The sequence below is a fragment of the Delphinapterus leucas genome, chromosome 8, assembly GCF_059928025.1.
Source record: "Delphinapterus leucas isolate spDelLeu-1000000601 "Yukka" chromosome 8, BTC_Dleu_Yukka2, whole genome shotgun sequence".
Classification (NCBI taxonomy): domain Eukaryota; kingdom Metazoa; phylum Chordata; class Mammalia; order Artiodactyla; family Monodontidae; genus Delphinapterus; species Delphinapterus leucas.
The window spans coordinates 62,682,869-62,709,708 of NC_143136.1; the positions used below are offsets into that span (position 1 = coordinate 62,682,869).

At 38.8% G+C, this 26,840-nt stretch overlaps 1 protein-coding gene across 3 annotated transcripts in view; it reads right to left on the minus strand.

Moving 5' to 3' along the window:
• Positions 1-9,290: 9,290 nt before the first annotated feature.
• The window catches only part of KLHL23 (kelch like family member 23), a 39,346-nt gene continuing 21,796 nt past the window's right edge, over positions 9,291-26,840 (minus strand). For all 3 annotated transcript variants that reach the window (XM_030760394.2, XM_022569995.2, XM_022569994.2), the window contains 3 exons: positions 25,537-26,751; positions 22,028-22,180; positions 9,291-11,416 (listed from right to left, as the gene is read on the minus strand). In XM_030760394.2, the coding sequence (XP_030616254.1) occupies positions 11,106-11,416; positions 22,028-22,180; positions 25,537-26,751 (1,679 nt within the window). In that variant the 3' untranslated portion in view covers positions 9,291-11,105. The remainder of the gene's footprint in view (positions 11,417-22,027; positions 22,181-25,536; positions 26,752-26,840) is intronic.

Sequence of the window (26,840 nt, forward strand, 5' to 3'; positions counted from 1 at the left end):
AGTCCTTGGCACAGAGAGGCATAATATATGTTTTTAATAAATTTTATCCAACACCCACAAATTACCTTGGGAAAAATAACACTTCTTCTCCCACTTTAGTCACTCTGTCCTCTTGGCTCTGCTTTATTTTCTTTTAGCACATGGCTTTTTAAAAATTATCTGCTTGTTTACTTGTTTATTGTCTGTGTGCCCTGTTAGGGGAGCTCTACTAAGAATAGGGACAGTGTCTTGCTCGCCTCTATCTTCCCAGAGTTTAGAGCAAGGCTTGGCACAGAGGAAGCTCTCAGTAAGTAGTTCCTGAATAAATGAAAATAAACAGATAAGTAACTTTTCATGATGAAACTTGCCAGATAGGACAACTCTTCATGTACCTATGTTTTTATTCTATTTACTTGAAAATTTCATTTAGGTTCTCAGTTACATGTTGATTTATTCAAAGGTAAATTTTTTTTAAAAAGTCAAATTGTAACAATTGCCTCAGTTTACATGATTAAATAAGTACAACTGCATTCTGATTGGCTGAATGACTGAGTGATTGATTTAAACCCATCTTCTAAATAAATAAGATTTGAAAGATGTATAGGTACTTAATACTACTTTGTGACGTATGATTTCTGCTTTCAATTTGTACTCACCCATTATTTCTGTGACTTTAAGAAGCAACAAATATAAAATGCACCTCGCTACTGAGTCCCTTTCCCCTGAGGGAAAGTAAGTAAATAAAGTCACCAGTTTCTTGTATATCCTTCCTGAAGTATTCTGTGAATGCACTAGTAAACATTTGTGTATTTTTCCTTTTCTTACACAATAACATATTATACTATAGCTCTGTACCTTGTTTTTGTTTTGTAGCTTGTTTTTTTTTTTACTTTATATTGGAGCTTGCTCAAGTATTATGGCTGTATAATACTCCATTGTGCAGTGTGTCTTAATTTATTTAAATAATTCTACAGGGACATTTAGATTGTTCTCAATCTTTTCCTGTTCCAAACAATCCTGCAATGAATAACTGTACACATGTCATTTCACTCATATGTAAATACATCTGTAGGATAAATTCCTAGATGCGTCTTTAGCTCTTAGAGCAATGAATAACACTTCTCATCCTCACCCAGCTTCTGAGCCAACTGGGAAATAAGACAAAAGAATTAGGCAGATAGTTGGTCAAAAGTATGACCTGTATCACTGATAAAAGCTGATGCTGAAGAATGTGACTTACATTTGCATATAAGAGGGTGTCCTAACTCTAAATCTCTCTCCATTTAATCATAGGCAATGTTGGTTAGCTATAGGCCTCTCAGTGCAGGTGCTGGGAAGAGAAGGGGCTGAGTGGAGTTTATTCTTTACAAATGTAATAATTAGAAAAGTCATTTTCGGTGCAGCCACTATGGAAAACAGTACGGAGATTCCTCAAAAAATTAAAAACAGAACTACCATATGACTTATCAATCCTACTCCTGGGTATTTATCCAAAGAAAATGAAAACACTAATTAGAAAAGACATAAGCACGCCTGTGTTCATAGCAGCATTATTTACAATAGCCAAGATACGGAAGCAAGCTAAATGCCCATCAATAGATGAGTGGATAAAGAAGATGTGGTGCATATTAAAATAATGGAATATTACTCAGCCATAAAAAGAAGGAAATCTTGCCATTTGCAGCAACATGGATGGACATAGAGGGCATTATGCTAAGTGAGATAAGTCAGGGAAAGACAAATACTGTATGATTTCACTTATATGTGGAATCTAAGAAACAAATGAATAAACATAACAAAACAAAAATCGTAGATACAGTAAGTCACCTCCATACGAACGATTTCCATTCTGAGAGCACGTTCGTAAGTCCAGTTTGCTCCTAAGTCCAACAAAGCTAGCCTAGGGAGCCAACTAACGCAATTGGCTATAGTACTGTGCTATAATAGGTTTATAATACTTTTCACACAAATAATACCTAAAAAATAAACAAAAATAAAGAAAACATTTTTAATCTTGCAGTAGAGTACCTTGAAAAGCACAGTAGTACAGAACAGCTGGCATCCAGGGGCTGGCATCGAGTGAACAGGCAAGAAGAGTTACTGACTGGAAGACGGAGAGGAGCTGGGAGGTGGTAGAGCTGAAGGGTAGTCAGCAGTAGGAGATGGAGGGCAAGCTGCAATTTCACTCACGCCTGACACTGGTGGCACAGGTTCTGGTTCCTTGCTGGATTCAATTCTACCTACCCTCTTGAAAAAAAGATCCAGTGATGTCTCGGTAGTAGCTCTTTTATTCTTGTCATAGATGACATGGTAGCACTGGATTGCATTCTGAACGGCTGCTGCAACCTTCATGTACCGGCCTATGTTCAGGTCCTGTGCCTCAAAAACTAACAGTGCTTCCTCAAATAAAGAAAATCCCCTTGCCATTTCCTGTGTTGTGAATCTCTTCAGTTACTTCTTCTTCCTCTTGTCTCTCTTCATCCTTTCTTGGCACTTGGCGCTTGTTAGCGATACCAGCTACATCACCGCTGCTTTTACACTTGCTTCCAGACATCCTGGGCTTGAAATAAAGATCCTGTACTCTATACAGTACTGTGAAGTACACAAAAGCACAACCACTTGTAGAGGATGCACGCCAGACACGTAAGTGAACTAACTTACGTGATTGGACATTTGAACGCACCTTCGCATCTTTGAAAGTTCTCAAAGGCTCATATGTAGGGGACTTACTGTATAGAGAACAAATAGGTGGTTGCCAGAGGGTGGGAAAGTGGGGGGAGGAAAGAAATAGGTGAGCGAGATTAAGAGGGACAAACTTTCAGTTGCAAAATAAATGAGTCACAGGTATGAAATGTACAGTGTGGGGAATGTAGTCAATAGATATAATATCTTTGTATGGTGACATACCATAACTAGACTTAATGTGATGATTATTTTGAAATGTACAGAAATATGGAATCACTATGTTGTATAACAGGAAGTAACACAGTGTTGTAGGTCAATTATACTTCAACAAGAAATAAACTCATAGAAAAAGAGATCAAATTTGTAATTACTAGACGAGGGGCAGAGGAAGAGGGAATTAGATGAAGGCAGTCAAAAGGTACAAACTTCCAGTTATAAGATAAATAAGTACTAGGAATGTAATGTACAACATGATAAATATAATTAACATTGTTGTATGTTATATATGTAAGTTGTTAAGAGAGTAAATCCTAAGAGTTCTCATCACAAAGAAAAAAGTTTTTTTCTGTTGCTTTAAATTTTTACCTGTTTGATGATGGACAGTCACTAAACTTACTGTGATAACCATTCTATGATGTATGTAAGTCAAATCAATATGCTGTACACCTTAGTCTTACAAAGTGCTGTATGTCACTTATATCTCAAAAAAACTGGAAGAAAAAAATGAACAACAAAGAAAGGAAAGTCATCCCTCCTTCCCTAGGGAGAAGCAAGCGGGGGGTGGGTGTTAAACTAGTAGAGCTACTTCCATGTAGAAGGACACATCAGGAGAGGGGAAGAAGTGTTCCCACCCTAACAAAGGACTCTTCTGATTCAAAAGGATTTGCATTTATAGATCAATGGAACAGGATAGAAAGCCCAGAAAGAAACCCACACACTTATGGGCAATTAATCTACAACTAAGCAGGCAAGAATATACAAAAGGAGAAAAGACAGTCTCTTCAATAAGTGGTGCTGGGAAACCTAGACAGCTACATGGAAAAGAATGAAATTAGAACATTTTCTCACACCATACACAAAAATAAACTCAAAATGGATTAAAGAACTAAATGTAAGACCAGACGCTATAAAACTTCTATAGGAAAACACAGGCAGAACACTCTTTAACATAAATCGTGGCAATATTTTTTTGGATCTGTCTCCTAAAAGCAATGGAAATAAAAGCAAAAATAAACCAATGGGGCCTTATTAAACCTGAAAGCTTTTGCACAGCAAAGGAAACCATAAACAAAACGAAAACACAACCTATGGACTGAGAGAAAATATTTGCAAACGATGCTACTGACAAGGGATTAATTTCCAAAATATACAAACAGCTCATACAGCTTAATATCAAACAAACAAACAACCCAGTCAAAAAATGGGCAGAAGACCTAAATGGACAGTTCTCCAAAGAAGACATACAAATATCCAACAGGCATATGAAAAAATGCTCAATATTGCTAATTATTAGAGAAATGCAAATCAAAACTACAATAAGGTATCACCTCACACCAGTTAGAATGGCCAGGATTAAAAAGTCTACAAATAATAAATGCTGGCGAAGGTGTGGAGAAAAAGGAATCCTCCTACACTGTTGGTGAGAATGTAAACTGGTACAGCCACTATGGAGAACAGTATGGAGGTTCCTTAAAAAACTAAAAAGAGAGTTACCATATGATCCAACAATCTGATCCTCAGGTTTTTAACCTTGCTTCTTTACTTTGAAATATAGCACACCAGATTTTTAATATATGCTCATGACTCCTGGGCATATATCTAGACGAAACACGAATTCGAAAAGATACATGCACCCCAATGTTCATAGCAGCACTATTTACAATAGCCAAGACATGGAAGCAACCTAAATGTCCATCAGCAGATGACTAGATAAAGAAGACGTGGTATATATACAATGAAGTATTACTCAGCTGTAAAAAAGGGTAATGCCATTTGCAGTAACATGGATGGACCTAGAGACAATCATATTAAATGAAGTCAGACAGAGAAAGACAAATAGCATGATATCACTTACATGTGAAATCTTAAAAAATGATGCAAATGAACTTATTTATAAAACAGAAATAGACTCATAGACATGGAACACAAACTTATGGTTACTAAAGGGGATAGCAGTGGGGGGGGATAAATTAGGAGTTTGGGATTAACAGATACACACTACTACATATAAAATAGGTAAACAATAAGGACCTACTGTATAGCACGGGGAACTATACGCAATATGTTGTAATAACTTATAATGGAAAAGAATCTGAAAAAGAACATAAAACTGAATCAATTTGCTGTACATTTGAAACTAACACATTGTAAATTAATTATATTTCAATTAAAAAAAGGTAAAAGAAGTATTTGCACTTGTAATTTTGATACATTTTTCCCGGTTGCCCTGATAAATGTACCAACTTAAACTTCCATACACCTGAAACTAACACAACATTGTAAATCAACTATACTACAATAAAAAAAAAAAAAACTTCATCCATGTGAGCATGAATATAGACCCAGACACATATGAAAATGTAATATAAGATAAAGGTTTTCTGATGATGTTTTTCTATTCACGTCTCAGTACCTCAGGTTTTTAACCTTGCTTCTTTATTTTGAAATATAACACACCAGATTTTTAATTTTAGTGGCTTTATAGCATTTTAGTATCTGACAGAGACTGTTAATGGTCCCAGTATCTGTTAACCCCTTCTTCCTGTTTTTAACAAGACTCTGAGCTTTTACCTGAGCACGTGGCTATCCATTTTTGTGTCCGTCTACAACAGCACACATGCATACTCTTGGAAGGACTTGGACTTTAAATAAGATGGAGAGACATCACAAGGAACTGCACAGAGGAGTGACATGATCACAGTGTCTTGTAGACTATACTGTTTCTGTAGTCAGCAGGGATTTATCTGCTCATCAGCAAAGGCATTTCTCAAACAGAAATGAGTGCAAACTATCCTCCAAGACCAGAACTAAAGCTGCTCTACAAGTTGAAGAGAACAGGACACTGGAGAACTTAGTGGGCAGCTCTCCTTTCCCTTAACTTAAATTATTCTAAATGTTTAGTTTTTACAGAAAGGAAAGGGGAAAGAAAAGGTAAGGATCCTGATGAGAGTTTCTGATCCTAGATTTATGAGACGGGATGCTGTGCTACTTCCACAGATGTTCTGTTACCTTTTCGCAGTTGTTTTCTCATAAAACTTTGAGTTTCCTTATTGAAAAAAGACTTCAAAGCTTCAGCTCATTCACTGCAGTGGCCAAGAACATCTTTATTTATAACTTACGGAGTAAAAACACAGGTTCACAGAAGGCGGATGTCATTACGGAAAGAAGCCCAGTTAGAACTACTTTTCAAAATATTACAGGTGCACAGATGAAAAACACAAATAGGAAATACAAGGCACAAAATGCACTGGAAGACTGAACTTATGTCCAGCCAAGAGGATAATGATAATTTATATTAGGCACGATTTTGGTTTAAACTTTCTAACAATTTTGTGAACCAAGTGTGTGCTGTGATTTTGGTGGGGCTGAGGCAATGCATGGACACAGTGGGGCTTCTGAACTGTAGGCAATTCCTGCCCCAAACCTTTTTAGAGAACTTTCTTCTTGATTAAGAGACAAAGGTTATGGACTCCATCACATTGCCTTCCTAACTTCTTTTAAAAGCAAAGATAAAAAAGACCATAAATACATTGTTAAACCAATAACTTTGGGTTTCCATTCCTACTTAACAACACTGGAAAATAATTGTATGTGTCTTTTGTGTCCATTGGACCTGCTATTAGGCTAACAAGGGGGAAATGTTATCTTAAAAAGTCTTCTTATAAGCTCTTGGTTGAGCCTCCAAAAATAAATGCCTTTTGCTAGAAACTGTAGGATGGAAAAGCAGAAAGAAACTCTTAACAAGGATGGTATTTCAAAAACTTTCAAAAATTATGAAGAACAAAATGCTCTATAACTTTATTTTTTATGTATGTTTAGAGTTCCTGGCTGGGATTCCTTACCATTCTTTCCTTCTGTCTGATGTAAAGTCTCAGGTGGTAGTTAGCCAGTTTCAACCTCACCTTCCCATCTACTTTCTATTTGGAATTTTGAAGAAGTCCAAAATTATTGAAAATTCATACCCAAACTGCTTGTTCGTATTGTTATTCTGAGAATGGGGTGTGTGTGTGTGTGTGTGTGTTGGGGGGAGATAGAGAGAGAGAGACAGACAGAGAGGGAGAGAGAGGAAAAGAGAGAAAAATGGAGAGATGTGGAATAAAACAAATGTTACAAAGTGATTTCTTAATTTTATTTTCCTAGGTAACTCTGAGAACCAGAATACTTTCTGTGGGAAAAGGGGCTACAGATATTGGGATAGAAGAGATTAGGTGAATACCCTGTGGTGCTTTTACCACTTCCTGATGACGCTAGGACCTTAGAAAAATTTAACTCTAATTATCCCTCTTCTGTCTTTAGTATTTTTATTGTTATGTATTTTAATTTTATGCCTAGAAACAAGAAACAATCTAGTAGCAGTAAGCATCCCTAGCATCCAGACGATGGTCTTGAAATACCATTTTTCCCTAAAAGAATCAGGGCTGCTTGGAGAAATGGCTGATTCCAGGTTTGAGGCGGGAAATGCACAAGATGAGCCAGGAGTATCTGGTCATACCAGACAGCAAAGAAGCTATCAAAAACTACTGGAGCTGTGCCAAAAGGGAACAACTCTGGGAAGCACTCTGCAGAGCCTTTCACTGGTTCAAGATGATAAACGGAGCATCAGTAAGAGTAACTGCAATGGACTGAAAGACGCCAAGTACATTTAAATCCATGAGTTCAAAACAATTTAAAAGAAACAATAGGGACTTCCCTGGTGGCACAGTGGTTAAGAATCCGCCTGCCAATGCAGGGGACACGGGTTCGAGCCCTGGTCCGGGAAGATCCCACATGTCTCGGAGCAACTAAGCCCGTGTGCCACAACTATTGAGCCTGCGCTCTAGAGCCCGCGAGCCACAACTGCTGAGCCCATGAGCCACAACTATTGAAACCCGTGCATCTAGAGCCCGTGCTCTGCAACAAGAGAAGCCACTGCAGTGGGAAGCCCGCGCACTGCAATGAAGAGCAGCCCCCGCTCGCCCCAACTAGAGAAAGCCCGTGCGCAGCAACGAAGACCCAATGCAGCCAAAAATAAATAAATAAATATTTGAAAAAATAAAAAACAATAAATCTAATAAATCACCTTTGAAGGATGCTAACAACTATTCATTTTGCAAACTGGTACATAAAGTTAGGAATCAAGCACTTCTTCTACCTTTCCTATACAAACTATACCTCTGGGTAAACAACTAGTAAGTGAAGGAAGGTTTTTCTTTATAGAAGTATTTCAACAAATACACCAAGAAGAGAGAGCATTGGAAATCACCATTTTGCAATCCCTAGTGAATTAAGGATCTGGGTGTTGAGCATCTATGGCTGCCAACATCAGAAAGAGACAATTATGTCTTTTGATGAATGAACACACCACCACCTGTGAGGTAATTTTGACCAAAAAAAAAAAAAATCAAACCTGAATCTGATTAAGCTTCTGGATCTAACTACCAACTTATAGGAAACACAGGGGACAGAGGAACGTGCTAAACTACACAATAGGAACACAATCAGTAAAATCTCAACTCTGGGAAAGCAGAATGAATGATCTAGCTTCTTCAACAATTAAATTGCAAGGAGTTAAAAAAAGAAAAGATGGATGGGGAACTTATAGATTAAGAGACCTAAAAATTTTTTCTATGCATATGAAAATAAAGGGTAATGTGCCTTTAAGCAAGTACCCTAGATATTGATCCTATTTCAGTTATAGCTAAAAGCTAAAAATAAGACTTGTGAGAAACAGCAACTTTCAAAATGTGGACACTTGGAGTCCTCTTAATTAAGTCATACTTAAAATCATCTTCACAACTTTAATTATTTTGTAAAATAGTGTTTGCCCTCCCAAAGCAATGGCCTGCATTTAATTATAGTAAAATATTTTTCATTCATACAACAGTGATTTGGAACTTGGAATAATTCTGACCGAAATGTTTACCTTTCTTAATTCTTCTTGTGTGCATGTATCAAGAACAAAAAATGAATTTTATAGAAAATAGGAGCTGGAAATTAAATGCCTGAGATCACAAACTATTTTCAAGATCCTTAAGAGTAAGATGGGATCCATGATCTCAAAATTAGCCAAGAGACGTAACATGCATATATAAATGTTAAATTCTTTAAATGTGACAATGGAAGTTTTACTGTGGCTGAAACAGTCAGGAAAGAATTTCCAGAGGCTGGACTTTTATAGGACCTAGATAAGCTGAAAGGAGGCAAAAGTGATTGCAATTGTTCTCATCCATTCATAAAAGAGATCTCTAAAGCCCTACTGGATAACATATTACTGGTTCAGCATTAAATGCAAATGTTCTTGAGAGCAATAAAATATTCTGTAATTCAAGTACAGATTGAAATACTCTGTAATTCAGTTGCTTCACTAATTCAGAAACTCAATTGTCCTTCAATTCAACTGGCCCAAATTCAAGCAGCTTTACCACATATGCAGTGATTTATTTATTTTTATTGAAAATACAAAGTAGTATTAAAGGAAAACATTTAAATAATTTAAAAATCATTCCATATCCCCCTACGCTAACACAATGAATTTCACTTCTGCATATTACTTTCCACATGCATAAAGATTTTACAGACACAATGATAGTGTTCATACCATTTTATATTGTGCTTATTTTACTTACCATATCACAGACATGCCCATGTTTCTACAGTCTTCCAAACAATTTTTTTAATGGCAGTATAAGGCTTCACTCTTTTTATTAGCCCACTTTCTTCTTTGCCATTTAGATTATTTCCAATTTCTCGCTATTGTAAATAATGCAGACATAAACAACCTCATGCATTTACCTTTTTGTTTGTTTTGTTTTGTTTGTATGTTATTCTTTAAGTTACAAATCAAGGAGTAGAATTTATGAGGAGAAAATATGGTCATTTTTATGGCTTTCTATGTAGTGCCATATTGTGTTCCCAAAGGGTTGTATCTGTTTAAAATGCCTTCTTAAACGAATGTATTAAACAGGTTCTTTCTAAAATTTAAAAATAACTCAGAAAAGTTAGGTAGTTTTACACTTACATACTTAAAGTTAAAAATAATTATTGTCTCTTAAAAAATGAAGAGTGTGGGTAGATGATCTAACATTACTAAAAGTTTAGATGAGTTAACTTAAGCTACGCTTCTTAACTTTTCTCAAGTTATGGCACACATGGAAAGTGATATGGTAGGCACACTGGAGAAAATGAACAAAGATGTTTCTGGCCCTGAAGCTTCAGCTACCCAGGCCACCTCTGGCTACTCCAAGAGCTGTGGGGATCCATATCTAGGCACATGTATCACCCAAAGAGCCAGTGTACATGGGAAGGGAAGTTCTAATTGAGGTTAGGTGACTCAATCCAAGTCACAAAATCTAGTTAGTGGAAAATGAATTCAAATTTCTTCTCATCAATGTATTTTCTACTATATCACAATGTTCTACATGCTTTCTGGCTCTAAATTTCAATTTCACATGCAGACAAGCACCTATACTTATGAATAAAGAGGATTTTCTGATATGCTTAAAGACACCTAAACTAGCAATTTACATCAAAGCTGAAAATTAAAAATAGCTCTTAGGATCAACAAATATTCAACTCTTTCCTCTGAAATTTTTCGGATTTTCCATTCTTTTAAATTTACTTTGTAAACTCTGAATAGTAATAATCTTTTGCACAACATCTTGTATATCTCTGGTAGTCAGTAAATAAAGAATCATAACTATAAATAATACACACTACAAAGGAAAAACACTAGACTTAAGTCCATTCTAAATAATTCTAAAGGTAAAAAAAATGTTTAAGTATTGATTTTGTAGAGGTAGAGAATATTCCCTCTTTATATTTCAAATTCCTTGTTAGCTAAATGGAACCTTAATGTACACTATTACATTACATTAATGTACACTATTACACTGTCATAAGAAATATTTCACTCCACAGAATGATTTTGACCTACACCCAGTGTTGATGCTACCAGGAGATAAAAATTCACCGCAAAGACGTTTCACCTTTTACCAAGTGTCCAGTGTTCCAGATTACCTTTGATGAGCAGAGATTAAAGGTAGTAACCCCACTGATTCAACTGTACATATACATAAGATGTTTCTTGACCATTAATCACAGGGTTGGGGTGTAGAGTGGGGTTTAGGCGTGAGAATTTACCTAACTTGTGCCAGGCCACAATAACAAGTAAGACACTCCAAACCCTACATTCTTTTTCACTACACCCTGAAACAGTGATTACCTGGTCATTTCTATGGACTTAATCAAACATTATACACACAAACACACCCATGGGACCGCATGGCACTTGGAAGATTACCCACGATTTCCCACTTATTAAGATCTGGATCATATTTCTCAACGCTCTGAAGATATGTCCCCTTTGAGTAGGAATACCCCCCAGTGACATAAATACATCCATTCATGATGACGGCACCACACTCCATCCTCCTTTCCATCATGGGAGCGATCTCTCTCCATTCATTCTGTTCAGGGTCATAGCATTCTGTGATTGTAGTTTGTCCACCAACTAGATAGAGCTTATTTTCAAATGGAACTGAACACAATCCATATTCTATTAAAAAGAAAAAAGCATATTTCTATTAGGATAACAAGCAAAAGAGATACCTTAGGGTGGTGATATAATAATGCTTTACAATTTAGCATACAAAAATAGAGTAGTTGTGACATTTTGATTCCAGCACACACTACCACAACACGGAGCCTTAAAATCCACTCCCAATCACCAGACTCAGATTACCTATTCCTGCCACTGTCTTTCAGGTTATCCCTAAACTGGCTTTGCAGGATGCCGGGAGGAACTCATCCTCCGACCACTACCCTTCCGGGAACTTCCCAGCACAGGCACTTTTTTCTCTATGCCTATGTGTAAAAGGTGGTAGCAGCAGAGTCCCTCTGCCATGAAGACGTCCCAGGTAACTGGTGTAGGGTCCTTCGGGTCTTAGCAGCTAACCCTGTACAGTATCTGCTGCCACAGGCGCTTGCCTCTCTCACACTGCCGGTCAAGTTAAAGACACAAGAAGTTAGAGAAATATAAGCCAGTTTAGTGGGGAACTACAGTCTGTGACCTTAAGAAGCTGTGAAAGGTGCTCAAAGGCCGAGGGCTGCCGTGTGAGGTCTGCGTCCTGGGGCTGGGAGTCCACCTCTTGGGGGTCAGCTTTCCAGGCCATTTAAATTTTTTTCCATTTTATCTCCCCCTCCACATCCAAACCTGCTGGCTCTTCAAGGCACCAGGATCTTTGGCAACTTCACTTCCTCTCCCTTCTTCCCAGGGCTGTGACTAGGGTAAGGCAAGTGAGGTGCCCAGAGCATAAAACAGGAGGAGACTCTTCCACCTTCCGAGCAACTCCTTCGGTTCTGTGCCTCAAGGGCACAGGTCACTCGCCTGACCCTAGTCCCAGCCCTGTTTCTTCCACGCCCTCAGTTCTAATATTGCTCCCAGCCTGTGAGTTCTTTCTCTGGAAGTATCAACCATTAGATTACACTTAAATACTTCTAGCTGCAGACCTGAAGAAAGAGCAGGAGTTGTCAGTGGCACTAATACTATGGCGAATAAATGAAGATTTAGCTTGCCATTGCTGAGCTGTTCCATCTGTCTGGAACACCTTCTTTTCCCAGGTCCTTGCACAGCTACCTTCTCCATGTCATTCAGGTCTCATCTTACTCTCATCTCCTCAGAGGGCCTTCCCAGATCATCCAACCTGAAGGAGCTGGTCAGGCATCTCTACCACATCACACTCTTTTAATTCTCTCTGTAGCTCTTCTCATAATCTGACGTGGTTCCTGTTTAGTCTCTCTTCCTTCTGACAGTACAGGAACTGTGTCCTGCCCACCACTCCACTCCCAACTGAAGGATGGCAAGTGTCTGGCATCTTGTAAGGACTCAATAAAAGTTTGTTGAATCAATGAATGAATTGTACCTTGTACCCTCTGTGCCCAAATATGCGCCCCCATAACTTCGTGGAGGAAAAGCGTATAAGGCCTTCTTTAGAAAGAAAGAATGTACAATCAGAAATGTGATTTCCCCTTTAAGTAGGGAAGACAAATTCTTATCAGTAAAGTTCTTACTATTTAGGTTTCAAAGCCTAAGGAAAAGTCTGAGAAGACCGGTATTTCTGCTTTGAGTCCCCATATCGTTGTTCTCTGGTTTCTGACATCCAAGAAAAAAAGAATTCTCCTACCTCTGAAAACCCATTTATTACCTTTCAGTTATACACATGCAGAATATTTATAGGATTTAGTTGTTTTTGAGTACTTGTGACACATTGTTTGTATAAATTATGAGTCATTCTGTCAAATGGTTATTGTGAAAATTAATGATGATTCAAAAACATCAGTTGGTATAAATGATTCAACAATGAGCTTATTAAGCTTTTCTTAACTTATTCAAATCTCACAAAAAATCCTCAATTTGCAACTCTTATGTTAAGAGAAGTATCTCAATCTTTCTGTAGCAGTAAAAATATTTAAAATAAAGTGACTCCTGGGCTCTCTATTCTGTTCCATTGATCTACATGTCTGTTTTTGTGCCAGTACCATACTGTTTTTGTTTTGTTTTGTTTTGTTTTGTTTTTTGTGATATGCGGGCCTCTCACTGTTGTGGCCTCTCCCATTGTGGAGCACAGGCTCCGGACGCGCAGGCTCAGCGGCCATGGCTCACGGGCCCAGCCGCTCCACGGCATGTGGGATCCTCCCAGACTGGGGCACAAACCCGTGTCCCCTGCATCGGCAGGCAGACTCTCAACCACTGCACCACCAGGGAAGCCCTACCATTACTGTTTTGATTACAGTAGTTGTGTAGTATAGTCTAAAGTCAGCAATTCCTCCAGCTCTGTTCTTCTTTTTCAAGACTGTTTTGGCTATTTGGGGTCTTCTGTGCTTCCACACAAATTTTAAAATTATTTTTCCTAGTTCTGTAAAAAATACCCTTGATATTTTATTAATTAATTAATTAATTAATTAATTTTATTTATTTTTGGCTGCGTTGGGTCTTCGTTGCTGAGTGTGGGCTTTCTCTAGTTGTGGTGAGTGGGGGCTACTCTTCGTTGTGGTGCGCAGGCTTCTTTTTGTGGTGGCTTCTCTTGTTGCAGAGCACAGGCTATAGGGCACTTCAGTAGTTGCGGCACATGGGCTCAGTAGTTGTGGCTTGCGGGCTCTAGAGTGCAGGCTCAGTAGTTGTGACACACAGGTTTAGCTGCTCCGCGGCATGTGGGATCTTCCCAGACCAGGGCTTGAACCCGTGTCTCCTGCATTGGCAGGCAGATTCTTAACCACTGCGCCACCAGGGAAGCCCTACCCTTGGTGTTTTGATAGGGATTGCACTGAACCTGTAGATTGCCTTAGGGTAGTGTGGTCATTTTAACAATATTAATTCTTCCAATCCATGAACACAGTATGTCTTTCCATCTGTTTATAGCATCTTCAATTTCTTTCATCAGTGTCTTACAGTTTTCCGGGCACAGGTCTTTACCTCCTTAGGAAGGTTTAGTCCCAGGTATTTTATTCTTTTTGATGCAATGGTAAATGGGATTGTTTCTTTAATTTCTCTTTCTGATAGTTCATTGTTAGCATATAGAAATCCAACAGATTTCTGTATATTAATGCTGTATCCTCATGATCAATTAATCTATGACAAAGGAGGCAAAAATATACAATGGAGAAAAGACAGTCTCTTCAACAAGTGGTGCTGGGAAACCTAGACAGCTACATGGAAAAGAATGAAATTAGAATATTGCCTCACACCATATATAAAAATAAACTCAAAATGGATTAAAGACCTAAATGTAAGGCCGGATACTATAAAACTCTTAGAGGAAAAGACAGGCAGAACACTCTTTGACATAAACAGCAGCAAGATCTTTTTCGATCCACCACTTAGAGTAATGAGAATAAAAAACAAAAATAAACAAATGGGACCTAATGAAACTTAAAAGCGTTTGCACAGCAAAGGAAACCATAAACAAGACTAAAAGACAACCCTCAGAATCGGATAAGATATTTGCAAATGAAGCAACTGACAAAGGATCAATCTCCAAAATATACAAACAGCTCATGCAGCTCAATATCAAAAACAACAACCCAATCAAAAAATGGGCAGAAGACCTAAATAGACATTTCTATAAAGAAGACATATAAATCGCCTACAAATACATGAAAAGATGCTCAAAATCACTAATTATTAGAGAAATGCAAATCAAAACTACAATGAGGTATCACCTCACACCAGTCAGAATGGCCATCATCAAAAAATCTAGAAACAATAAATGCTGGAGAGGGTGTGGAGAAAAGAGAACCCTCTTGCACTGTTGGTGGGAATGTAAATTGGTACAGCCACTATGGACAACAGTATGGAGGTTCCTTAGAAAACTAAAAATAGAACTACCATATGACCCTGCAATCCCACTACTGGACATATACCCAGAGAAAACCATAATTCAAAAAGACACATGCACCCCAATGTACACTGCAGCACTATTTACAATAGCCAGGACATGGAAGCAACCTAAATGTCCATCAACAGAGGAATGGATAAAGAATATATGGTATGTATATACAATGGAATATTAGCCATAAAAAAGAACAAAATAATTCATTTGCAGCAACATGGATGGACCTAGAGATTGTCATACTGAGTGAAGTAAGTCAGAGAATGATGAATATTATATGATATTGCTTATATATGGAATCTTAAAGGGTACAAATGAACTTATCTACAAAACAGAAATAGAGTTACAGAGTAGAAAACAAACTTATGGTTACCGGGGGTAAGAGGGGGAGGGATAAATTGGGATATTGGGATTAACATATACACATTACTATGTGTAAAACAGATAACTAATAAGACCTACTAAATAGCATAGGGAACTCTACTCAATACTCTGTAATGGCCTATTTGGGAAAAGAATCTAAAAAAGAGTGAATATATGTATATGTATCTGATTCACTTTGCTATACACCTGAAACTAACACAACATTATAAATCAACTATACTCCAATAAATAAATAATTTTTAAAAAAATGATAAAGCAAAAAAACCCCAGATGAACAGATAAAAAAGATGTGATATATATATAATACGCACACACACACACACACACACACACACACACACACACACACACACACACAATGGAATACGACTCAGCCATAAAAAAGAAATTTTGCCATTTGCAACAACATGGATGGATTTGGAGGGTATTATGCTAAGTGAAATAAGTCAGATAGAGAAAGACAAATACTGCATGGGATCACTTACATGTGGAATCTAAAAAATAAAAGAAGCTAGTAAATATAACAAAAAAGAAATAGACTCACAGATATAGAGAACAAGCTAGTGGTTACCAGTGGGGAGAGGGAAGCGGAGGAGGGGCAAGATAGGGGTAGGGGATTAAGAAGTACAAACTATTATGTATAAAATGAATAGGCTACAAGGATATATTGTACAACACAGGGAATATAGCCAATACTTTATAATAACTATAGAGTATAAAAAATTTTAACTATAAAAAAATTTAAAAATTATAAACCACTATGCTGTACCCCTAAAACTTATATAATATTTTACATAAACTATATCTAAATTTTTTAAAAGTATAAAAATAAATAAAATGGGCTTCTCTGGTGGCACAGTGGTTAAGAATCCACCTGCCAATGCAGGGGACACGGGTTCCATCCCTGGTCCAGGAACATACCACATGCTGTGGGGCAACTAAGCCCGCAAGCCACAACTACTGAGCCCGCGTGCCACAACTACTAAGCCCACATGCCTACAGCCCATGCTCCACAGAAAGAGACGCCACTGCAACGACAAGCCCGCGCAGTGCAATGAAGAGCAGGCCCCGCTCACCACAACTAGAGAAAGCCTGTATGCAGCAATGAAGAACCAACGCACCCATAAACAAACAAACAAACAAATAAATAAATAAATTCCTGGTAGTTCTTCCCCTGTTACCCAAATGCAACATAATGTTCTGTTATAGTTGATGGAAACTTCCTCAGCTATAACTGCCTTTTTTCTTGTTGGTCACTCTATGAAGCTACTGATGCTAAGGGACTGTGTCTTGTTTATTGAGCTCCTAGCACTGTACATAGCAAGCAGGAAGCACTCAGCAAATATATGTTGGACAAATGAATGAATGAACAATTTCAAACCAAGTATGAGGAATAGCACCATCTGTCATGGCTCAAAAGAGTTTACACACAAATACGCACTATAAATACATGGCAGTCTGTATTCAGTGTTACATGAGTGATAGGAACAAAGCCATGCAGGGATTCAGAGACAACCACAATATTTTCAGGTATTCAATATCCATTGAAATACTTTAAGATTTTTACCTAAGATTTTTTTTCTCACTGAAAAGACCTGTAAAGCTTATCTAATCTAACTTCCTTATTTTGCTAGAAAGTAAGACCCAAGAGCTTAAGCTGCTGCCCAAGATTACACAAGTAAATAAATAGCAAAGCCAGGAGAGAACGTTGTTCCCACTGGACACAGCTCTCCACGGATTTTCCCTCTCTATCACTTACTGCTTCTCCCGGGTTCTTCATGCACTCTTCTTCCTCAGCTCATCCTTTAACTAATGCTGTTTCCCAAGATTCTGCTCACTACTGTGTTGTTGGTCCCAACCTCCCAAGGCATCTCATTCACCTCCACACATAGTCATCATCTCTAAGCAAACAATTCACAGATCTCTGTATTTAGCTGCATTCTTCCTCCTGAGCTGCAGAACCACACTTCCCATCGCTTGCTGGACGGCTCTTCTGAGTTATCTAACTGGTCCTTGACATTTCACTACAAAACTGAGTTCATCATCTCTCCTCTTCTCCCCTCCCACTGGTTGCTACTTCAATGCTCCTAGTCAATCAGCCAGAGAGCCTAGAATGACTGTCAATTCCTTTCTCGTCCTCATCGCCAATGTCCAATCACCCAAGGGAGCAATCACTACCATTCAATCAATGGTGAATCTGTAACATTCCTCACACCTGCCTGTTTTCTACTCCTACCACTTCAGGCTTTCAGTATTTCTCACCTGGTTTATTACAATAGCTTTAGAAGATCTCCCTGCCATCTTTCTCCCAGTCTATTCTCAAAGGAGTTCTTTTCTTGAAGCTAGAACTGATCACGCATCATTCTCTTGCTCTGAAAACTTTAAGCTCTCTATTTTAAAATTCTCCAGACTGCCATTCAAAGCCCTCCATGACATGCTCTTCAACTGAACTCTCCTATCCAGTCTCTCATCCTACCCTATTGCATCTCAATAATATACTTTTACTCCCAGGAACTGGAATGAACCTGGAAATTTCCCTTCAGCCTTCCTTCACTGGCTAACTTTCTGCCAGAGCGCTCTTCCTCAAAAACTACCTTCCTTAATTGTAGCTATTCCTTAAGGCCCAAATCATAACAGCCTACGCCTGGAAGCCTTCTAAGATTGTCAGGGTCCCCTTAATTAGACTGAAGCTCTCTCTACCCTCAATTTCAGTAGCACTTATTTGTAAGACTGTCTTGTATTCCTGTTATGTATGTGTATTTACTACTAGATACTGAGTTCCTCTGGCAGTAAAATTAATCATCTTCGATAGAATGGTATCTTTCCCAAGGTAAGGTCTCAATAAATGTTATCTTAAATTTAATGGGATTATAGTCCCCTGTTTTTCAACTATACAAAGCAACCACCCTTAAAAGCATTAAGAAAAAAGATAACATTTAGATTACCTTTTAAAAATAACAGTTAAAAAATAAATAAATAAAAATAAAAATAACAGTAGTCATTTCTTTGTGGTCTAAGCTACATATCTATAAGGTAGACTCAAGACTGACATTTACATTCTTCAGGAGGTGCTCCTAAAATGCATAAGAGGCATTACTTGCTATAATTCAGAGGATGTAGGTCTAAATGCCTTCCAGGGCCAAGGAGATAACAGACTATCTGAATGAACCGGGCTAGGGGTAAGAAGAACAGCAGCACAGGCCTCCCAAGTCTATGATGTGATGAGAATGGAAGAGACTGTGGTGAAACGGAGCATATAAGCCTCATCTAAAGGGAACAGCCACTACTTGGCACCAATAATTGTTGCCAGGAAGGAATATGATCCAAGGTTGCCAGATCTTGCAATTTTTCTAAAGGCCAGAAATCATGATTTTTATTTGAAATCTCCTGAATTTTAAATATTGGTAACAAGCCAGTTAAAAAATATTTTGAACACTGTGAGAGCCAAATAGAAGATACCACGTAGGGTGCTAATTTGATCACTTTGTTTCTCACATTATGTCAGGAAAATGTCCAATGTGAATCAAAATGCTCTATATGGAATCCTAATACTCATTTCTAATTGATTTTTTGGTTTCCCATGGCTTTACATACTTTGGCTTAAGTCTCACTACCTTTTAAACTCTCTTTCAAGCAGTTAACAAGCTATACCCAATTTAAGTATGAGACCTTCATCTCTATATTTACTTTTAAATTAATTAATTTACTTATTTTAGTTTTGGCCGCGTTGGGTCTTCATTGCTATGCACCAGCTTTCTCTAGTTGCAGTGAGTGTGGGCTTCTCTTGCTGCAGAGCATGGGCTCTAAGCACACAGGCTTCAGTAGTTGTGGCTTGTGGGCTCTTGAGCACAGGCTCAGTAGCTGTGGTGCACAGGCTTAGTTGCTCCGCGGCATGTGGGATCTTCCCAGACCAGGGATCAAACCCGTGTCCCCTGCATTGGCAGGCGGATTCTTAACCACTGAGCCACCACAGAAGTCCCTCGAGACATTTATTTTTAAAGGAATCTCTTTATGAAATATAAATTAAGTTTGTAATGTAAACAACTGCCCTCTGATTTGTTAATCTGACTTTTCATATGTTAGATTTTCTTTGTAAAGATAAGTCAGAGAAGTATCTAACTCATAAGGTTAACATGAGGATCAAATGAAGTAACAGTGTAGTTGTTAAGAGCATGAGCTCCCAGCTAGACTGCCTGGATTTGAATCTCACAACAAACCCTAGCTAGCTGACCTTGGGCAATATATTCACTCTCTGTGTGCCTCAGTGACCTATAAAATAGTAGCAGTACCTAGCTCACAGGATTGCTGTGAGGTTTCAAAGGATTAATACAGATAAAAGTATTGGAATAGTTAGTGCCTGGTACATACTTATTGAATAAATGTTAGCTATTACAGGCATACCTTGACGATACCGCAGGTTGGGTTCCAGAGCACGGTAATAAAGTGAATATCACAGTAAAGCATCACACAAATTTTTTGGTTTTCCAGGGCATATAAAAGTTATGTTTATACTATACAGTAGACTATTAAGTGTGCAATAGCATATTTTTTATGTCTAAAAAAACAATATACCTTAATTTCAAAATATTTTATTGCTAAAAAATGCCAATTCAATTACAAAAGAACATCAAAGATCACTGATCACAGATTACAATAACAAATGTAATAATAATGAAAAAGTTTGAAACACTGCGAGAATAACCAAAATGTGACAAGACACAAAGTGAGCAAATGCTGTTGGAAAAATGGCACCGATAGAATTCTCAAGGCAGGGCTGCCACAAACCTTCAATTTGTAAAAAATGCAGTATCTGCAAAGTACAATAAAGTGAAGCACAATAAAACAAGGTATGCCTGTACTCAGTATGACAGTTATTATTATTTTCTATTATAATTTCATTAGTTATCACAGAAAGTTGCGGGGAGTCTGGGATAATACATCTGAACTACTTGGAGACGAAAGTCTACCTCTAAGATGTCTTCAGAGCCAGGACAGCATATGGCTGAAGTCCCTCCTTGTGTAAGTCCTGTGGTATATGGAGACACAGCACCAGATTCAGGTGTGCTCCCCCTGAACCGTGAGATGACATATATGATGTATGGTGGAACTAGCTGCATTGGTCAAAAGTAGGAGAGCCTGTTCCCTTATGGACAGGCGGATTGCTTATCGGTCATAGCACAGGTCAATGCAATCAAACTGCCTGACTTTGAATCCTGATCCACCACTTCCAAACTGTGACCTTGGCAAAGCTACTTATCCTTTCTAAGCCTTTACAAATATGTAAAACAGGGGTAAACAATACTTACAGGATGTAGTTAGAATTTAAGGTAATATTACATGCAAAGCGCTCAGTCAGTACCTGACCTATGGAAAGTGCTCAAGGTTACCTATCATTATTATTCTCAGATGGTTCAAGCTCGTGAATTCCAACTATGCTCTCCAGTGACTCACACAGAAGCCGGATGCTATATGGAAAATGATTCGAAGTAGTATGGTGATATGGTGATATGAATCTTTCCTAATGAAAAAAACCTTAATCAGATGGCTTAACCTTAACCAGGTAACTGTAACAGGTTTATCCTTCCCCCTGAGCTCTACCCAAAGAGACAAGTCAAAGAACAAAGGACACCACAGAAGGCAGGCCATTCTTTGTGGGTAGGCAGCTGTTAAGGCCAACACAGGGCCCTCCACATCACAGGAGTAAGTGTTTAATAGCTATTGAAACCCAGAAAGAACATGCTTCTAAAAAAAAATCATTTCTTGCTGAACTGAATCAACAGGTATCCTTCCCAACTATTTCAGACTAGTGGTTTTTAACTGTCAATAAAAATTGTGTTTTATATAATGCATGTAGTAAATGAAAGAAAGCATATAACTAAGGAATAGGAAACACAAAAATAGAATCTCATTAAAACAATTTATGGGGCTTCCCTGGTGGCACAGTGGTTGAGAGTCCGCCTGCCGATGCAGGGGACGCGGGTTCGTGCCCCGGTCCGGGAAGATCCCACGTGCCGCGGAGCAGCTGGGCCCGTGAACCATGGCCACGGAGCCTGCGCGTCCGGAGCCTGCGCTCCGCAGCGGGAGAGGCCACAGCAATGAGAGGCCCGCGTACCGCCAAAAAAAAAAAAATTTATGAAGAAACTAATTCTTTTAACCACACAGTCTTAAAATATGTGTCATGTAAAGACATTAGGGAAAGTATCTGTAGATGTCATCTAGTTGGAATAGCTAATTGTGATTATTGTTAGATGAACATGTGAATATTTTGAGCCTTTAATTATACCCATGTGTAGCCTACTACAAATTTAGCACTTTCTACTTCCAGCCCATTTTTAGCCATCTCTTATGCTGATAAGATGCATCACAATGTACTATTTGAGACAGTAATTTGTTACCTGGATGTGGACTGGAGGTGATGAGGCTCCATTCATTGATATCTGAATTGTAGCTCTGGACCTTGTCATAGGTGCAGCTTCCTCTGTATCCGCAGTGGCCGCCAATGACGTAGATAACTTCATGTAAGACACAGGCAGTAGCATTTCCCACGCCTGTGTGTTAATTAAAATCACATCTTCAGATTGCACTTTCATTTGGTTTTGCAATGAATATTGGACTAAGATTATTATTGCTTTTGTTATTATTGACAGTAGATGCAAGGCATTGTGCTAGATGCTATGAAGGATAGAAGAATAAGAAAAAAAAAAAGGCTCCCTGCACCTTTTTTTAAAAGGGGTGAGACATTTACACAAATAATTGGAACACAGGGTAGAGAACTCCTATGAACGTTCAGAGCAAGGAGACACTGCTTTGACTAAGGGAATCATGGCAGGCAGTGGCAGAATTTGTCCTGGGCCTCAGTAGGTAGCCTTTGGCAGGCACAGGTGAGAGGAAGCCATCCTAGGCAGAGGGAAAGGTGAGTGCTTATTGGACAATGTCATGTAGCCAAGTTTGATTCCCAGCACTTGGGCAAGGCAGGTGGCACACCTGGGGCTGTCGTGTGGGAATTAAAGCTGACGTGGTAAACTGAAGCCACACGGCAAAGGATCCTGATGCCCAACTAAGAAACATGGACTTAATTTAGCAGGACTTTTAAGGTTTTTTCAAGAGAGGAAGGGGGGGACTATAGGAGTAGAAGGGCAAGAGTCAGAAAGAGCTAGGTATTGGCCCAGGTGCGAAGTACTGAGGGCCTGACTTTAGACTGGGCCTTGAGTCAGAGGGAAGGATACCAAGGTAAGAGACACCGGCAGAACAGATGGGCCTTGATGACTGACTGCATCCAAGACAAACAAGACTCATTCTGAGGTCCTGAGCTCGGAAAACTGGGAAACACTGATGCCACAGAAAAATAAGGAAGAAATGGATTCAGCAGGGGAAGAAGACGTGAGGAAGAAAGATGAGGAGGCTCGTTTTAGTTGAAAATGTCAGTTTTAAGTCTTTCAACCAACTTTTTACTTAGCCTATTAGATGGGCCGGTGCAGTTCAATCTCCCTGTGCATTTCTACTCCAAAACAAGAGTGAGTTTATAAGCAGGGCAGTTATGATGAGGGGGAAAAAAAGTTAGGACTTTCTAAACAGCCGAGTATTTATTTCTTCTCTGTATACCCGTAAACTGAAAAAGGAAATGAATTTGAAATTTGACTCTGCCCAATTTAGGTGCTCATTACCAGGGAAAGCTGCTAGTTCACTTTATGGCTACAAAATAAAACAAACTGGGGAACATAGTGTTATCCTTTCTAGAGACAAATGGGAAACTTAAAGTTCAGCATGAGTCCACCCATCAGAACCAGTACTAGCAAAAAGTGCACATAACTGACAAAAGTGTTACCCTTCCCTGGGATGGTCAGATATAATCAGGAATCAAAACTTAAGTTAAAAGTATAAAACTCTGGGGCTTCCCTGGTGGCGCAGTGGTTGAGAGTCTGCCTGCCGATGCAGGGGACACGGGTTCGTGCCCCAGTCCGGGAAGATCGCACATGCCGTGGAGCGGCTGGGCCCGTGAGCCATGGCCGCTGAGCTTGTGCGTCCGGAGCCTGTGCTCCACAACGGGAAAGACCACAACAGTGAGAGGCCCGCGTACCGCAAAAAAAAAAAAAAAAGTATAAAACTCTGGAATTTCAGACCCAGCTGGGGAGTAGGGGAAGACTTCAGCATACGAGGGTCTTCCATTCCACTCAAGGCTAAGGCAAGAACACGTGTGGCCTTCTTTACAATGGATACACCATTGCAGCATTTTCTTTTCAGGAAGCACTGTTTCACACATGATTTAACAACATTTCAGTAAAGTAATACATTTCAATCCTCAAAGAAATATACTCTAAACTGCAGAACCACTGAAATTGTGATCTTATCATTAAGAAACAGAGGGAGAAATATATCCAGGTTTACAACAGCTGCTAAAATATTTGAACTTTCCTTGCTTCTTTTGTAGGAAAGGAGTCAGGACATTAAGAGCCACCCTGGGGAGAGGACTGGGGGAATTCGTAAATTGGGGGGGTCAAGCTCTGGCAGAGTCAAAAACCAGAGCAGCTATTGCAGCGGGCATTAAGCCACCTTCTCCCAAGCTGCCAACTACTTCGCAATCTTCGGACGTGCAGGAGAGCGGCTGTAATTGAATATGAAAGATACTTCTGCCCTGTCAAAGCTGACATGTTCTTCTATAAGATGTTCATGACTATAATGCCTAACACTTACTGAGTGCTTATTACTCTGTGCCAGGCACGGCTCTAAGCACTTCACATGAATAAACTCAATTAATCCTTTCAGAACTAAGCTATGTAATATTGTGACCCCCATTGTACAGATGGCAAAACTGGGGCACAGGGAGATTAAACCATTTGCCCAAGCTCACCAGCAAGTGAGGTGAAAGTCAGGATTTGGATCCAGGCAGTTTGACTTCAGAAGCAAGCATGTCTGGTCACAACAAGGCCATTCTGCCTCTCAGGCTTCCTGTTCTCATCCAAGAATCACACAGGGTCAGATTCCCAGACCAGGTCAGATTCCCACACCCCCACTAGCATTAAAAAAGAAACAGAAAAGCCTGGGAAGAAACATCTGGAATAAAATGACTCAAATTTGGTAACAACGTACCAGTTTGTGTGCACCTCCCCAGCACCAATGAATAAATGTACTGAAATAAGTGAGATTCTAGCCTAACTTTTTTTACAGTGGGAGAGAAAGACAAGGCTAATCTAGTACCAAACACAGCAGAAAATACAGTGTTTATCAGACAGATGCTGAGATCCAAAAGCCACTGTGTGGGCCACGTGTGGGAGGTAGGGGACCTGCCCCTCTCCTTTTCCCTCTAAGACAAGACTGGAATTCCAAAGAGCAGAGGTTGTTTGTCTCTAGTTTTTGAGAGAATGTAAGTTGTTACACCCTATAGGGACCAAACCTTTCAAGGTTTCAATGAAAGACCTTTTAAAAGACAGATGATCAGATGATGAGAGGAAAAAAAGCTGAATATTTAAAAGCAGAATCAAAAAGGTTCAATGTCAAGAGCAAGCAAAAAAATAGAAAATTAAACATGAATAAAACTACCCAGCTTTCTCTTTTCATTTAGCCTTTGATTTAAATATAAATTCTTAAGACTCAAAGCAAGATGTAGATTCAAAACAGGCTGTACAATAAGAAGAATGAATTATACTGTTTTCTTATATAAATAATATTTCTTTTCTAGCCTGGGTAGCATACTCTGATCACATAATTCTCAGTCAAGTTGGGGACTGCCATACTATATTTTCACTTGGAACATTCTGTGTAACATTATTTGTATAAGCCACTATAGTTCCTAGGTAGCATTCCAAAGTGATAAATTCTTTTTAACGTTATCTGTGAGAGAACTGAGAGATCCGTGGCCTAACCTCCAACACCTAAAAATTACAGAATAAACACAATCTGCACTTACCTTTAATCATGTTTGCAATAGGAATCCATTTCTCTTTTAATGGATCATAGAACTCGGCCTCTTCTGCTGGAGCCCCTTTTCTGTAACCACCTAAAGCATAGACACAGCCACCCAAGGTGACTGCACAGTGGTAATACCTGGCGTTGAGCATTGGCAAACCTTCTGTCCATTCATCACTTTCACTGTTATAGATCCACACTGTGTCAAGAGCTTCTATGTTATCCGTTCTGTAACCTCCAGTTACATAAATATTGGGTCCCAAACATGTAACACCATAGCTCTCCCTAGTGTAATCTGGTATTTCTGCTCCCTGGATCCAAACATTTGTCAAAGGATCCCATACGTGCACCTCTGATAAAGGATGCCAGTAATAGCCTCCAATGATATACATTGTGGCTGTGGACCTCTGAGAAATCTCTTTATGCATGGGATTCAAAGCATTGTATATGAGAGATCGGATCTTATTTTCGGTTAACAGGCAGCTTCTTTGAAGGCCCAAAGCTGTTTTTAAATACACTGGATCTATATCTATGTTGATATAGCTTAGTAGATTATACAGGCATTCAATTCGATTTTCTACATCATGAGCAGTCCACTTGATAACTGGCTCTATGACAGCTTCTTCTTTCCAAACACTGAGATTCTTTCTGGACAAGATAAAGAGAAACTTTTCAAGGCTTATTTCCAGAAATTCTTCTTGTTGCCATACTTCCTTAAACCTTGAGCATAGAATTCTTCGAGATTCCTTCTCTAGTTCTGGACACACGTGAAATTCTGCAAAGGAGTGCATTCCAATACAATTATCAATATCCAAGTGCCTTACCAAAAACTGCTCACATGCTTTCTTTACTGAAAGGAATTGTAGCAGATCTGCTGCTTCAAGCAGGCTTTGAACATTTCTTTTAGTTATCTCAATTTGGGACGTGTACGCATAATTTACAAGGCCTTCCAAGATATCATGTTGGATGCCAGAGATTTTAATTTTATTTTTAAATTTTTCTTTCATGTCAGCTGTGAACATTGCTTTAAAATAATTGCTGCAAGCAGCTAAAACAGCTCGGTGACAATGGAAGATTATGCCTGAAGGACACTGAAGGGTAATATCAGTGAATAATCCATCCAAGTAAAATGTTTTGAATGCATCCAGAAAATCCACTGGATGCGTCGAATCCTTGAAAAGGTAAATATAATCTTCTTGTCCTTTTAGAGCCATGGCTGCAATAAATATGAAACAATAAACGTGTTTTCAATTGTGCGCATTACCTCATAATCAATGCTAAGTATTCCTGTCATTATAATGATTG